Consider the following 16,850-nt stretch of genomic DNA (forward strand, 5'->3'; position numbering starts at 1 on the left):
CCGCGCGGTTCCCGCCCTCGCGCGCGGTACGCGGCAGAGGACGCGGCGGCGGCGGCGTGGGAAGATGGCGGCGGCCGCGGCACGGAGCAGGTACGGGCACGGCGGGGCTGGGGTTGTGGCTGTCACTGTCGTTGTCACTGTCATTGTCCGGCCCCGGCAGCCCTGACAGCCGGCACCCCGCGGGGGAGGAGGAGCCGGGCCGGGGGCCGCAGCCGCCCCCTTCTCTTCTCCCTCGTTCGCTGACGTTTCCCTGCCGGGGTGAGTGCAGCTTTCTCTGCAGCCTTGGCCCTGCCCTTGGCATGTGTGAGGAGCCTTGCCCTCCTTATCCAAGCTGGAAAGGAAGATAAGGGGTTTACGTATTTCAAGAACGAGAAGCGTGTGGCCTTGTGTAGTTTTGACTGCTTTGCAGTGTGTAGCTGTCAGTGTGTAAGTACTCAGGAGTCGGTGGATGGGGGCAGCCACAGCCCCTCGGGTTACGCAATCTCGGGGGGTGGCTGTGAGGAGAAGCACCTGGCCGGGCACTGACACTCCTCTACAGGAGATATCCTCTTACAGGTTGTGCTTTTCATAGCAACCAAACACATTAATGAATGTTGTTTCTCGGCCACGGTTCTCTGTTTTGGATAGAACACACAGTCCCCGTATTCCCCCTTCTCTCTCCAAACCTGGAGGAAATACCTTGTGCACAGAGTGTTTCGTTACCCTCGGCCTCAGTGCTGGCAGCACAGTGTTGTCCCTCGTCCAGAGATGGCTGAAGACACAGAGGGGCTGAAGTTCCTTGGAATTCCTTGCAGTTCCTTCTCCATCAGCCTCCAGTCGGGTGGGAGAGGCAGGGAGTGGATACTCCCACAGGCATTCGTACCCATCAAGGTCAGGCTGTCAGGAGCAGGGAAGGTGCGACTGTTTAGTTTTGCTGTCTTTGCCTGGTTTTAGGCTGATTTCAGAGTAAGGTGGAGACTGATTTTCCAGTGTTGGACACCACAGAGAATTTTGGTAAGAGCTTAGGGCTGGGTGTTGTGTCCTTCCACTGTCTGAGGAAGTACCAAGTCCCAGGTGCCCTGCCCTGCCTCAGCAGCTCCGGGTGCTCCTGTGAACACAACTCGTTCTGTTCTGACTGAGCATTTTTGTATAGACTATTATGTAGGAAAGCTAATAAATGTCTCAAATACTAATGCTTTAGGCTGCAGTTAAGTTTTAATATTTTTTCCATTGCTTTTTAGGATTTGAAAACTCTTCTGGTGAAGTAAAGTCTAATGTTAATTCGATTAGTTCTTTATTTTTTGAATCATTTGGAAATATGCCACAGGCTCCCAGCTTACTGATGAGCAAGTGCTCTTTTTATCCCAAGTGTTTTAATATGTTGTAAAACAGGCCTTGTAAATCCACAAATTAGTGTAATTTGTATGACCCAAGAGCATCAGGTGACCTCATTGTTCATGACAATTACAGTGTGTTGCTCTCTAGAACATACAGGTTCTGCAGCAATGGGCAAGTTTCTGTCTTGCCAAGGAAATGACATCCTGGGAGATGATGCAGTAGAGGGGCATGTTTAGCACATAGTTACAGGAATCTGGGGCTTGGGGAGGGTCTGTCCTGTCGTTTGGTTACATTAACGTTTGGGTTAATAGAGGGATTTTAGTAGAGAGTGATTTTAAAGAAGCTAAAGGGCAGAGTGAGATATTCTGACGCTGTTGCTGTGTGGATAAGAGAAAACTTTAGCTGTTGGTCCTTGGCTAATGTTAAAGTATAGTTACCAAGTATATGCTGGCATAATGATGTGACTTCTAGACAAGAACTCTGCTATTTGTAGATTGTTCTTTGAAATAAAGGGACTGTAGACACCTAAATTTAAGTCTTTAAATTCTTAATAATCACTTCCTGAGATTGAATGGCCCCGAATGATGCAATAGCTTGTAAGCTACTGGAGTAATTGTGTCCTCCACGTATCTGATCAAGAAGATGAAAGGCCAGAGGGCAGATGAAGACATAGCAGCTGTGGCATTGCCTCCTGAGAAAGAGCAGGTTGCACAGAGATCTGGTTCTTCCTAAGGACCTGAGCCTGTTGGGATGAGAACACTGTCCCTCTGCTCCCAGTGATCCTGTCTGACAGCAGGATGTTGCCAGGCCACAGTCAAATACTTGTTTAAACATGCTTATACAGACTCTGAGCAGTTCTTGTACAACTGGATGATTCCTGTCAGATTTATTATAAACATGAAATTAAATATGATATATTAAACACACAAGAAGTCCTGGCTGAACTTTCTCTCTAAATTGGTCAGTTCCAAGTCTATTTTGTGTATTTTCAGAGGGGCAGAACCACTGTCACTGCAGTTCACCAGTGAACAGAGTGGTAAGGTAAATCCTAAGGAAGACCTGCTATGCCTGGCAGCCTTTTTACTTTTTCAGCTACACCACTTGGTTTAATAAATGCCATTAGTTCTTCATAGAAACCAAAACTTCTCTATGTACTCCTCCTCCTTCCCACCAGGATGGTAAAGTAAAATCATGAACCAAATCCTAAATGTCTCTCTAGACAGTTGCTGTTGTAGTAGGTTCTTAAATGACACAGTTGTAGCAGCCCAGTGGAGGTGGAATAATCCCAAGTACTAAACAATAATTATAAAAATTTACCACCCCATTTGCACTTTAGAGCTCCAAACAGGCCAGGATACAGAACATGCTGACAACATAAATAGTTGCCTGCAAAGGGCTATTGGCAAGATCAGCATCTACAATGCTCAGAAAAGTATCACTGTTACAACAGCCTGAGAGAAGCATGTCAATATTTGTTAATTAAAAAAAAATATAAAGATGCATCATTAAATAAATACTTGCAGGAGCAGTTGGATTTTCAGGTTTTTTTAGGAAAGGAGTAGACCAGAAGGGACGAGGCTTAGTGGAAATTTTATGATAATTTGAGCAGTCTTTTCCCTGTTACTGAACTGCTGACATCTGCATTATTAAACATTCATACTTAAGCAGCCACTTGTTGTTTGTTGTATTTGCAGTTTGCTGTGCAGCTGTAACTTGCTGGTGCATAGGAACCTGTGTGTTAGAGCTGGAGTCCTGTGGAAGCAGCCTCCTTCCAGGACATTTTTCAGTGGTAAGTAACTCAAAGTTAGGCAAATTGTGGTCTCATATTGGGGAAGATGGATTTCTTGAAATGAAAGGAGTGGGAGTGCAACATCAAAGACCAATTCATGGCATTTCCTTAGACATAGGCTTGCAAATTATGTTTTGTCATAGTAGAAGAAGTGTATTTACCTTTTTCATAAGATTCATTATCAGTTGTTGTTTGTTGCTTTCAAACTTCACAAAGCATCTGAAACTTTTTCTAGTGAAGATGATTCCTGTATAGCAAATTAAAACCTGTTAGCCATAGGTTTATGTTTCTTGATTAATTTCTGCACTTTAATTTTCTCAGGAGTCTAGAGTTCAAAAAATATTTTTTTAAAAACATAGTATAATTTATCAGAAAGATTCATGTTAGGACAGGGTTTTACATTAAAAAAAAAACAACAAAAAACAAACTCACTTACATAAACTTGATGAGCAATAATTTGTCTACTTTCCACACCTACTGAAGTGACTGACTGAGAAGGGCAACATCAAAAATATGCATATTTATGCAACTGTATTACCTGCTTTGTAGTGCTGCTCTTCTCAGGTGTTCATCTTGAAAAGTCTGAGAGATTCAGATTTCAGGAGTTTAAAAGGCCTATAAGAAAGAAAAGATATAAATATCCTTTTATATTTCAATCTGTACTTCTCATTTTAATAGATCAGGAAATCAGAGTAGGTTTACATTAAATGTTTAGGACTTGGTTAAAATGGCACTTGGTGTTTCTGTAGCTGGGTAATGCTGTGAAGATCAAATATTATTGTTTGTTTCTAAGAAATATTTGTAAACTTATCACAAATAATAGTCTTCAATTTTTGTTTCCTTGCCAACTGAGCTATTGGTCCCTTTTTCTAAAATCCTTTCTTTGTGTTAACTCCCAAAGTGTCCCAAAGTGTCCAAATGCTTTCTCTGGCATATCACATATGGCTATTTCATTATTGAAAAATATGCTTACACAGATGAAGAGAGACAGCAGTTCTTTGTTGTTTATAAATCAAAGTCATTACAGAAAAAAGAATCTTGGAAGCTGAGACAATGCAAAGTTGTTAATCACAAGGAAGAAAAGGTCGTTTTAGTCAAAATTAGCTTCGGGTTTTGACAAATCAGCTTTTTAGCCTGATATTTTTAAATTCATTGATATTTCAGATTCTGATTTGGATTTAGATCTAGATGATTTGCACATTATGTCATTAGAAAGGAAATGACATAATTCTAATGTCTTCTCTAATTTTCTCTCTACCCCTTATGATGGTCTCTTCTAAGTGTTTGTGTCATGTCCTAGAATAAGTTCTTGATTTGTTCAGAGTAATTAAGCAGCATTTGTGTTACTGCATCTAACTGCATAAACTAGAGCACTCCTGCCATTATTCAGTTTCCTCTCTCATCCTGAGTTTTCCAGCATTTCTGAGGGAATGTGTCTCCTTCACCTGTTCCAGAGAAGGAAACTGTTAGTAATTTTTTATTCTCATTTGCTGAATATACTCAGTTTTTAAGAGAATTCTGGGAGATGTTTGCTTTATCTGTGAGGACTTCAGATTTTGGGTAGTATCTAAAAATGTTTTTAGTACATTGACAGTCCTGCATCTTTTTCCTCCTGCCCTGAACTTGTTTCTGGTGACTCTTGTGCCAAGGTCTGAGCTCTCCACATATTTTCATGCTGCTTTCAGGGAGCAGCAGTAGCATCATTAGAGAACACAATGTTCAGCTCAAATCTAAGCAGTGCCAGCTGCCTAAACCTGGATCTGTTGCCAGAATCAGTAACTGGTGGTGTTGTCCTAGAATTTGTAAACTTGTGTGAATTCCACTTATGTTTGAAAGGTGTGGAATATTATTTTGTCAGGGAAAAAAGCTTAACAGTGGTATGTTGAATGCCTTTGCAATGATAATGTTTTGGAAACCAGTTACAGAAGTGCTGTTTCAATAATACTGGAGATGGGGAAAAGTCAGCTCTTCATTTATCAACAGCTTAAGTTGTGTTTGCTGTGGGTTGTGGAACACCAATGGTTTGGTCACTGTTACAGGAAGAGAAATGTTCACATGGGAGTAATCAATGCTCTTGAAGCAGAAACTGCCTCTCTCTGGATCCAAACCAGAAAGAGCTGTTCCTGCTGAGGGCTTTTGGTTTGGGAATTTGTGAAACTGCTGAAATAGCTGAGCAGCTTTGCTAAGCTAGAACCAAAGATGTGGTGGAAGGGAGTTGAAGGCTTTAGGGCTAAAGAGTATCACTGGCTGTATACAGACATTTCTGTTGTAGTAGTGATGCAAAGTTGAAAGGTTGTAGAGTCTTTGTAAATTCAAATAAGTCTGTCCTTTTAAACATTCAGCTCTTCTAAATGATCCCTCTCCTTCACTGAGCATTGTTCTTTAGGAAAGAATAACTTTTAGAATCTTAACTATAAGTGTAGTTGCTGTCTTGTTTGTTTATTGAGTTTGGTTTTCTCCCCCAGAAAAGAAAATACTTTTTTTTTTTTTTTTTTTTTAAGGAGGGACAAAGCTGGTTTTGTTTTATGATGCATTTAGGATATATAGTTTAAGCAATATTTTAAATCACAAGTGTAGGAAAGAAATTATAAAGAAACATTAACAAATTAACAAAATGTGGACAAGAATTACTTTTATTTGGCATTTTTTGCAGCATCATGGCTGAATGCTTCTAATCTACTCAATTCCTCAGAACTTAAACTGTCCAGACATTAAAACAATTTTGCTTTGTCTCTATGTGTGCCTAGAACTAGAGTTGGTGTTGACTGAATTCTTTTAGTTGCTAATGCATCCTTTCATAGTCAAATCCTAAGAAGCCTGACTTTGATGGAGCAAGATAAAGTTCATTGAGTTTGATTCTGGTGCATCCAAGTTAATGATTGCTATGGAAATGACAGCAATCAGTATCAAGAATTGGTTCTGGGCATTTTCTGTCAGGTAGTGGCTGGTTCTCATTGCTGAGAACTTCTGACCGACTGGCAGACAGGAGCAGCACAGTCTAATAGTGACTGAGCCCTGGATGTCTTTTCTCTGAAGATTTTGGAAGGGAAATAAGCCCACGGCTGTGCCCGCCCCATGCTTGGTGTGTTGCCTGGAGACCGCACAGCGTCCTTGTATCTCACAATGACTGCGGGGCTGGACTCGGGAGGAGCTTGGTAGTTACTCAGTGAAAACCAGATATAATACTACACGTCTCTTTGCTTCACGTGGCGACTTGTGTTACTGCAGGAGTGGGCCTGTTTTCATGTTCCCTAGCCTACTCTAAAACAGGTCATCATTTCCTTCCCTCTTCAGTTAGCTGTACAGTCTGGGGATTCCCTAACTGCAGTAGAAGCTTTACTAACTGAAAAGCACAAAGCTTCACAGTAGTACAGATTGTTCCCCAGCAGATGACTGTTCCACATAGTGCCAACATTCTCACAGCTGGGAAGTATGATAGTGCTGTCAGACACTAATTTTATGTATTTCTTCACAGGGCTTTCAGGGAGAACAATTTATATGTTTTTTGGGGAGAAGAATGTTGGAAGTGTGTGGTGGGGCAGGGATGGGGATGAGATTAAAACCACAGATGACCAAGTGTTGGTCAGTTGAGTTACAGTAACTTGGTAAACTGAAATAACTGGAGTACTCAGGAGCATCTGTACTTACCTTCTCTGTCAGATTTATTTTCTAGCCACATTTTCATCATCCACACTCATATCCCTCATTGCAGAGTTGCTTTCTCTTTATTGCATAGCTGTTCTCTTTCCTGAAGTCTGGGATTTTTTCTGTTACAGACAGGAAGAAGCTTCACACTGCTCCAGTGGGACAAGTCTTCCGCCTGCGGCCCTTCCATATTCTGGTAGCTACAGGTGGAGGTTATGCAGGATATAGAAAATATGAGGATTACAAGTTGGAGCAGCTGGAGAAGAGGGGCATAGAGGTGCCTGTGAAGCTTGCAAGTGAATGGGAGGTAAGAAACTTGGGACAATTTTACTTCAACACATTTGATGCGAAGCTCCTTTGCTTCCATTTCAACACAGGAGTCTTTAATTTGCCTCTACCAAGACAACATATTCTTGACAACTCATGGAACTAAAATTTCTGTCACTTTAGTAACTCATTTTGGCTGAAGCTGCCAACAACTCTTCCATCTTTTAGTGTGGTTGACACCATATGTACTTTACAAGAAAGGTGAGATGGAATTAATGCCTGCTTAATAAAAATATACCTGTTTCTTGTATGAATATACAGCAAGATTTTTTTTCATAGGTAACACTTACATCTGTAATTCCTCTTGATGCTGAGGGATTTTTGTTTTTCCTTTTTGGATTCCAAGGAGTTGAGAAATTACTGTGGAATTGCAGTGTGTGTGTATCAAATTCATAGGTCAAATACCCATTGCAGTATTGAAGTAAGAGATACTTCATGACTTCCTGTAACTGCTGTATTGCCTTTGAAATATTAAGTATATTGTACAGCTCCATTGGACAGTTTAAAATATATATTTGGTATTCTTCCAAACAGCCAGGTGAGTACCTGCTTCAGTCTGAAGGCAAGGAGTTAAAGATTCTAGGATTGTAAGGCTGTGTAGGAGATGCTTCAGTGTGACCTTTGACACGAAGGTTTCTTTGCATTCCTGAGCACACTGGCAGTGTGTGAGTGATTTGTACACATGCCTGTGGGGGACTAGGCTGGATTCCCTAAATTCATTTTCAGTAGTGACCCAAATCAGATATGATCCAGACAGTCCAGATGCTAACAGCTTAGCCTGTGATAACTCCTGAGGAATCTGTCTGTAAATATGTCTTCTGTATATTATTTTTCTGCTGAAATTTGTTTCAAATGGGTTCTGATTAAAAAAGAACTGGTAAGTATCCACAGAGTATTATTTAACAAATCAATGTCAATTCAATTTTGATACTTGAAAACAAATATTCTTTTGTTATTGTTCATACCTTTTGGTATGAAATTGGGTAATTCTCTTATTGCATTTGCCTTCTGTCATTATACTGATACGCCAGTTGGTTATTATTTGGTGAAGCTAGGAGTATTGCTTTTGATGAAACAGCTCTAAAGGATCTGGTTTTTACTGTGGGGAAACACAAAGATTTTCAAACTGATAAGCAGGGCCTCAAATGCACCAGACTCTAGTAGGAGACACTAACAAAACGTCCTAGTCCTTCCTGATGCATTTAAATTCTGTTGAATACTTCTGTGGGAGGAAAAGGAAACTCAATAGCTATGAGCAGAAAGAGAAACTGTAGTCAGGCATTGCAAGCAATATTCCAAACAATGAAGGATTCAAGAAAAATAAAAGCTGTGTTGTTCCTTTTTATTGTAAAGTGAAGTGGGGTTTTTTGCTGACCAGTCATTTTCCTTTGTGTTATGGGCTGATGCTTGGACTGGCTCCTCTCCTTGCTTCCCCCGTTTTTTTTTGCATCACTGGATGCACTAAGGAGTGTGGAAGGGGGGTGTTGTCTTGTTTTTAGGGCAGAATAAGCCTTTGCATAAGAGAGACCAAGTGTGATTGAATGGGCTTTGAAGGAGTAATACAGAACAAGAAACTGGTGCATGTGCCCTCACTGCTGAGCCTGCTGCTCTGAGGTGTTGATTCCACAGTTCCAGCCTCATGTTCCTGGGGGAATGTGGACCATCTTCCACCTGCCAGCTCTGGGTGTAAGGCAGATTCCCCTGCTTCTGAGCAGAAGACATATATTAAATGGGTAATCCTCACCCTGTAGAGCTGGCAGGGATGCTCTCCCTGTAGCAGAGGTACATGCTGGGATCCTCTTTGAGGTGTCCAACATTTTGAGTGAATTACAGAGGATGTGCACTTCTGTGTGGTTTTGTTTTGCTTGAGCTTCATAAAAGAATGGGAGGGGGAAATTAATCTGGTGCAAGTCAAGTGTTTCTTAAGTTTCTCCACAGGGAAAGACAGAACTATTATTTCTTTAAGCACAGACCTTTTCTTTGTGTAATTTTCTTAGAGACATTCTGTCGCTAATAGCTTGAGCTGATTAACGCCTTAGTGTCTCCTGCAGTGAATACCAGTGGGGATCAGCTTTCATTTAATTAGATGAGGTAAAGCAGAGAGCTTGGAGGGAGACAGGTAGATGTTTATCAGATGGATGGAAGCTTATTGTTCGAAATCTTTGCTGTCACAGAACATTTCCTGGCTGAGATCTGCATGCATGGCATGCCATTCATATGGTAACTACAGGCATTTTGCTTCTCCTTACCTGGGCACCAGGGCAGCTGTTGATACAGGATCAAAGAATTACTGTGGGAAACCTTGGCCAGAGGAGGAGTTTGTAGGAAAAGTGTGATCAGATGAATCAGAGTTTTGAGAGTGGAACTTCTAGGTGGCCTTTGCTCCTGTAGTTTGTTCTGTTGTGTATAAGGAAAAAGCAGTGTATGTTGGAGTGACACGTGCCAGGAAAGCACAGTAAACGTCTCTGGAAGTGTTCAAACTGCAGCTTATTGTCACGGGCCAGTTTTTAAAAGCAACTTAATTTGCCAGGAAAGCACTTGAGTGTAGCTTTAGGATTTGGATTCTTGGAGGTAAGAACAACACAGCCTTTCCTACTGATGTCAGGAAGTGCTTGTATTTATGTAACAAAGGATACTGGAGCTCTTAGGCAGTACAAGTCAGAAGGTGCTTTTCTTGGCCCTGAGGAGGCATTTAGTATTATGCTAAGAGGTGTGTTTCAAGTTCGGGAAAGAGCTATTAATGGAAGAATATCAGATTTTTTTTTAATCCAACTTTGGAAGAAATATAATCTCCCAAAGTTGGTCTCTTATTCCTCATTCTTGCTCTCAGATTCTGATGCTTGGAGTTTTATTGGAGCATATATGAAATTATAAAAAAAAAAATCCATGTAAAATGGGCTAAAATACACAAGAAAGATAGTCAGAAAATGTTAAAACCAGTGACAAGTGCTCTTGAAAGAGCATCAAATTGTGTAAAGGGTGTGATGGTGTAAATGTTTTTCTCGATTGTCCTGGAAAATTGAACCAAGTAAAATCATTTTGGGTTTGTGGGGTTTTTAAAATCCAAACAGTGGGAAGAGTTTTTGACTAGATAGATCTGTTCTGTCTACTGCAACTGCCTGAGCAGCTTCCTGAGCGTCTTGCTGGGCTTATGAAGCCGTTTATCAGAACGTTGGGAAGCAGTTTGTGCGACTGGAGCACACTTTGCTGCTTTGGCTGCTAGTGTCTGTGTGGGATTGTGTTCCCGCTCCAGGACACGCGGTGGCAAGCTGTCTCCGGGAAGCTGAGCAATGCACACAGTCCGCTCGGGTGCCTTGCTCCCCGACGAGTCTCCTTCCCCGTCGTCCGGGCCAGCGACTCTTGGGAAGCTGAGCGCTGACCCCAGGAGTGCCCGACCGTCCCAGGGCAGCCCCTTATCCCTCGGGCCGTCGCCGTGTTCCGGACTCCTCCGGTCCGTTCGCGTTCGTGCTGCCCTGGCTCCTCCTCCGAAGGGGCCGGGGCGCTGCGGGAAGGAGCCGCCGAGCAGCGCCAGTGGCTGGAGGCGAGGCGGGGCAGGGGCCGCGCCGCTTCCTTAAGGCTGGGCCGGGCCGGCCCCAGCGAGCGGAGCGCGGCCGGGAGCGGGGATCGGGCAGCGGGGATCGGGGCAGCGGCCACGGGTAGGTGCGGAGCTGCCGGGCTGGGCTGCTCTGCGGCCGCAGCCGCTCCCTGCCCGGCCGGGGAAGGAGCCCCGGGGGCGGGATGGCTGCGGCGCGATTGGGTGGGGGGGTCCGCTGGACTTTTGTTCATGTGTCTGAAAACTGCTTTGAATGGAAGGGTCGGTGTCGTATTTCGGCGATTGAAGGCGGAAAGCTGGGACCAAGGAAACTTCCCTGGGCATCAGGTAAGGGCTATGGACCGCAGGGCAGATGTGCGAGGGTTGGCGACCAAGGGTTGATTCACTCTGGCTTGCTGGAATGTGATGTTCCAAAGTCGACTCCTGAGTAATCTTTGAGGAGATTTAAACAGAATGAGTCTGCTGGATCAGCCTTATCGGAGTTCCGAGGGGGAGGGCAGGGGGCCGAGGAGCCGCCGGAGCTTTTGCGCAGCTTCCGCCGGGTGCTGCTCTGTGGGGAGGATGTAACGCGGCTTGTGCTTCCTTTAGAGATCTTTTATGGAGCTGAGAGTTTGCTTTACCGGTACGTTAAGCTAAAATAATGGGGCGATAGTAGGGGGCGGTACTGGGGAGTGTTGTTGTAAAACATTAATTGGAAATTACTACTACGAAGTTTTAAAAGGGTGCCATCAAATTTCATTTCACTGTAAAATAGATAAAGCTTTATCTCCTTGCTTCACAGAAGATCTTTGAGACTTTATCAGGCTTTTTGCACAGAATTCAGAACCCAGTCATGAAGTTAGGCTATCCTAATATATTACTTTTTCTCCCTGCTCTATTTATAAAAAGCAACTGAAACAGCATTGTAAAGCTAGGGGAAAACAATAAAAAGGTTTTTTCCTACTACACGAAGAGAAAATATCTAGAAAGGCTTTTTCAAATGAGACTGAAGAATTCAGCAGTACGGGTGGATGCAGCGGAGCACGGCACGTTCCCTTAGCCCCGCTGGTAAACCCGCCGAGAGCGCTCCCGTTGGAAAACTCCCGGAGGAGCGGGGCCGAAGGCGCTGCCCGGCACTGCCCTGGCCTTGCAGACGCTCGGCGTGCGCTCAGCTTTCCCAACGGCATCAGGGCAGTAGTGTTGTGCTCTCGGAGTTCGGGAGCTCCTGCCTGGGTGTGGAGTGTGCAGTGTTTGTCCTGCCGGGCCGCCTGCGGAGGTTGGGTGGGAGCAGGATGACGCGTGTGATGTTAAACAGTTACTGCTGGGAAAGGAACGGGACTTTAACAATGGTTCCGAGCACCGCGCCCTGGCCGCGAGAGCGCGGCTTTTGCTGGCGCTTGACTACAGCACTGGGATGCATTCGGTGCATTTTTTAAACAGTAGTTCTGTCACCAAATGTAGAAAGTTTCACCAGAGGGCTTTGAGCACTGACCAGCACATTCCAAGCCTAATGATTCATGCTTATGGTTTAAAACCGAGGCTTCAGGTTTGAAGTTCAGTTGAATATTAGTCTTTGGTGCAACTGCCTTGCTGTGTCCTTTTTTAAAACTTGAGAGAAGGACTGGAGTAGTTCACTATTTGACAAGTAATTAAAAGAGGTCGCTGGATTTGATGCTTATTTGAGTTGACAGAATAGAAGAGTTTTGCATAGCTGGCAGATTAGCAGTTCCCTGTCAGATAATAATTCTCTCTGCATCGATACCTGCTGGTAACTGCTGCTTTATTTTCCCAGCGTGGATTCTGGGTGAGTTCAGACAGGTGAGGGAGTTTGGTAATGGTGTGCAACCCCTACAAACCAAACATTTTAAAGGTTTTTCCATGAGCTGGTGATGACACAGGCTGTGGACACTGTCTGCATCCCAAGAGATCATCCAGCAGTTGAGATGCCATTATATGAGTTCCTCTGTCATGAGCTGTTTGATGAGCAGTTCTTGTTCCTTTCCCCATGGAAAGCAGGTAAACTCAGGGTGGATTTTTTCATTCCAGCTTTCTTACACTGTAGGAACTGTATGTTACTTCTGGGGCAGCCACAGCAGGGATGGCCACTGGCCAGGCATGTCAGCATCTCAGCAGTACCCAGGAATTGGCATCCTGGTGAATGTACCAAGGGGAGTAGAACAGAACTTAAAAGAAACTTCTTACTCAATAGAGTATTTTTAAGAAGTGGAGGAAAAAAGCTTTTAACACTTGTGCTCTTTCCTTCCTGGAGAGGAATCTCTCTTGCCCCATGCGTTTTGGACTGAAGGGTGGTACTACCCACTGCATCAGGCTGTAGAACATTTCAGTGTCTGGATTTTTTTAGGGAGCAGGTCAGCTGTTTGGCTGGGTACATGCTTCCATAGAATCATGGTTACTCAGTCAGAAATATAATAATTCCTTGGAAGTGTTTTGAGGAATAAAACTGAATTTTACTGGAAGAGCTCTTGGGTTACCTGCCTTATCCTGAAGGGAAGAGCACTGAGTGTGACAAGACGTGTGTTTGCTGTGTCTCTGCAAGGGTGAAGGTTGCACAGGAGGAGATGGGATGGGGAGCAGGGTTCTATGCTGGCTGCAGGAGCTGCTGGGCTGGCTGCTCTGCCACTCCTGCCCAGCTGCACCAGTGCCAAACAAACTCTCCCCACAGTTCTGTGAACACACATGTTCACTGTGAAAAATAATTTTGTCTTGGTCTGATGAAGTTTTTTTTTTGAAACAATGTCGATTTAGCTTGGTGCTGTTCAAAATTAAGTATTTACTGGTGGCAATTTCTAATTTCACTTCCTGCTGAATTGAGAAGTAGCTCCCCTGTGCTCCTTGTTGCTTTTCTTTGAATTTTGATATGATTTTGGCTAACTGCTTTCAGCACTTTACGATACAGATGGCATCGTTTTTGTTGTGTAGGAGTTTCTTGTGCCAGCCAGAGAAAGACTAAATGATATTTTAAATAGGAAAACAAAAAGAGTTGGCACAAAGCTCAGGGAGGAAGGAGTATGCTTTGAATGCTTTCATTCATCTTGAATTTCCCTTCTTTCAATTAGCTGGGGTTTTTAAAAATATGCTGTTGTTAAAATTCAGCTTAACATGCCCACAGGTCTTGGAACTTCCTGACACACAGAATACCATAAAGAAGTTTTCTTCCTGAGAAAAATGCAGGATCTCCAGAGGGAGTATCTGTAGTTGAAGGCCAATCAAAATACACAATTACTGCTTGACTATTTTCCTTTTGAGGCCTGACTGGGATGCTGTTAGCTAGTTAATTCTAGCTTTTCCTGCTGGTCCTCCTCCTTATCCCTATTACAATACAGCCTTTCCCTCAATCAGAGCAATAGTGCTCTTTTTGATCTACTCTGTTAGCCACAAAGTTTTCATGGTGCTTAGAAGGCTTTGGAAACAAGGAGGGGTTTTTTGTTTGTTCTCAACCCAGATTTAGTAGAAAGCAGAAGTGAAATAGAGCTACTACAGTCAGCTCCAAAACTGTTTTGAGTATTTGGTTTAATCTTGAGGTGACATATATCTGACTTCCACTTTTTGAACCAGGGCTCACTTAACAATCCCAACCCAGTCACAGGAGATTCAAAAAAATCTGTGTTCTGTAGGGTTAAAGAGAGAAATTTCTCTTTATATTTAGAATGCTTAGATAGAAACACTGCGGCCTTTGGTCTTTAAAAATTAAAACAGTTTCCTTTACTCCTGTTTTGTATTTTAGTTCTACTGGGCATAAAAACTGTGGCAGTACTGAAAGTTCCATAATAGACACATAACACTTCTTTTATACCCAGTTCTCAAGATGGCCCTAAAACTGGCTTATTTTGTATGTATGTAGTTATTTGTAGAAGAATGTCCATTACCTGTTTCCTTAAGCGAGTATTTTGAGATGGAAGGAGATTTCCACAGATAGATGTTTGTGTCTGGCTAGGGTTGTAAAATAAAAAGACATTCCTTTCTGTTCTGTTTTGTTCTTTACAAGCTGGACAGTAAGAGCAGGAAAGGATTTTTGGTGCCCAGTCCAGAACTCTTAGCAGCAGCTGCTGCAGTGCAGAATTGAAGCTGGGAGTTATCTCCTCCTCCTCCTCCTCCTCCTCTCCGCCTCACTCCTCCTCCTAGCTTTGCATTCAGGCTGGCGCTGGGATGAGCTGTGCAGGGCCAGCTGGCTGCTCCTTGCACTAGTGCCTCGCTGCCCAGCAGCCTGGGACACACTGCAGGGTGTTTTTTGGGGAGTTGGGTTTCAATGGCCACCCGGACTAGCAAGAAGCAAGGACTGCTCATATGGACAGCTCGTTTTTATGGTGTGCAGAGTCGGCTTTGTAGTGGGATATTGAAATGTGACACAATGCCTGTTTGTTTGCAATAGCTGCAACCCTCGTAGCAGAGATTCAAGTGGGATACAGAGAGGGAATCCAGAGACAAACCAGCGGGGGATTTAGGAACTGTGACGCCGTGTCCTCTCTCCTATGCCGGAGCAAGCAAAGGAAAGAGAGGTAGAGGAAAAAAGACTGAGCCTTGCAAGAGCCGTCACCCTGACGATGTGTCAGTCAAACACCCTGCAGGGACCAGAGCTCCACACAGGGAAATGGTGAGATGCTACAAAGCTTTATCTAACCCTCCACCCTCTTGCTACAACCTCCGCAAAGTTAAAATTCATGTCCGGAGGCTGCGTTCAGGGAACGGCGGCAGCAGCAGCTGTGCCGGGGACCAGCACCCACAGCTGCAGAGTCCAGGCCCCGCTGGCTCTGCCAGTGGGACACCAAGTAGGAGAACTCGTTTCAGGTACTGTTCAGTATTTTCTGCTTTGCAGGAATGGTGGCTGAAGCGGGAGGGAGGCTGGGAGGGTTTCTGGGCAGAAGGAACGGGAGCCATCTGCGAAGCTTTTGTTTGGCCTAATTACTATAAAGCTCCTTATACATTGCATTGGCAGAGAAGGGCATGCTGTTCTATGACAAGGGGAATGGGGAAGCTTTCATTCTTTTCCTTCTCTCCATCACTAGGAGAATGGAAAAATTAGTTGAGGGCCGCTCTGAAACCAGGCCAAGGCAGTGAGAAGCCCGAGGGCTCCAGAGCGATGCAGCTCTGCAGGGATTGGTCCAGGAGCGACTGCAGTGAAGGGGGGGAGAGCAGCAGGAGGGGGAGAACAGGACCCAACCCGGCTCCTGGCCCGCCAGTCCTTGCAGACTGCTGGGTGGTAGGGATGGGAGGGAGAATGTGAAGTGTCCCTTCCTATTCCCATGTCGAGTCAGTCCCACCTCCTGCTGAGAAGCTGGCATTAGCTCTGCTAAGACAGCACTTCTGCTCAGGGTTCTTTTCCCTTGTTGCATTAGATCATTCTCTGTTTATTTATTAGTTCTTAAGGGGAAAGAAGTTGTGTTCACTGTAGAAAAAACATCTCTGAGCCAAAAGCACCATCTTTCATCCCAAAGTGGTGACAGTTATACCTGTCTGCCTGATATTTTAATTCTGATCCAAGTTCTGAAAAGAACTAGTTAGCAAGAAAATTACCTTCTAAATTCTCAGCTTCTTTCCATCTTGGAAATACATACGCAGTATTTTGTAGTTCCTCCTTCCTGTCAGAGAATCCCTTGAGAGAGTGAGCTGTGCCACTTGAGTCTGTGTGCGCACATCGCTGTGTCCTGGTTGCACAACAGGCTCTAGCCAGGAGTTCAGTCAGACATTTGAACAGTTTGCCCTCAGGTAGACTGATTTCCATTTGATAATGTTACCTTGGAAATGCCAGTTTTTTTCATTAGTAGAAGCCAAAGAATAAATGGGGACCTGAAAGGTTTTGCATCCAGACCTCCTGCAAGGGTCTGAACTGAGGCCCTTGATATCTGTCCTCTGCTAAGAAACTGAGTAGCTTTTCCCTGTGAGAGTTAGAAGATCAACTTCTCCCCATGGCCTTTTTGCAAAATGAGATCCCTCTCAGTCAGGACAGCCAAATAACAAAAAAAAAAATCAGAGATGCAGCTGGTTATGAAGCAGGGGCGTTGATTATTGTGCTATGGAGACTAGATTGTTGTGCAGTACTAGGAATACTGGTTTTGTCCACGTTCCCTATTCAGAACCAGGATACTCAGTGAAGGCTTTAAGACCTGGAAACTGGTCTTATCTTTAATTTTTGAGGGTGTCATTCATAAAATGTGACATGTGAGAATGAATGCCATTATTTGGACAGAACTTTTGTTTTTTAGATAAACTGTTATTCTATTT

At 43.9% G+C, this 16,850-nt stretch overlaps 1 protein-coding gene across 7 annotated transcripts in view; it reads left to right on the top strand.

Annotated features, from left to right (window-relative positions):
* Positions 1-16,850, top strand: part of PISD (phosphatidylserine decarboxylase) — a 24,427-nt gene continuing 7,577 nt past the window's right edge. The window contains exons 1-4 of one of the 7 annotated variants that reach the window (XM_079322237.1): positions 20-90; positions 3,012-3,106; positions 6,883-7,058; positions 15,001-15,222. In XM_079322237.1, the coding sequence (XP_079178363.1) occupies positions 15,101-15,222 (122 nt within the window). In that variant the 5' untranslated portion in view covers positions 20-90; positions 3,012-3,106; positions 6,883-7,058; positions 15,001-15,100. Of the gene's footprint in view, positions 91-3,011; positions 3,107-6,355; positions 6,377-6,882; positions 7,059-10,846; positions 10,959-15,000; positions 15,417-16,850 lie in introns of those variants that run through there. The other 6 variants (XM_079322235.1, XM_079322234.1, XM_079322236.1 and 3 more) reach the window with 6 other exon arrangements.

Source organism: Erithacus rubecula (genome assembly GCF_903797595.1).
Source record: "Erithacus rubecula genome assembly, chromosome: 19".
NCBI lineage: Eukaryota > Metazoa > Chordata > Aves > Passeriformes > Muscicapidae > Erithacus > Erithacus rubecula.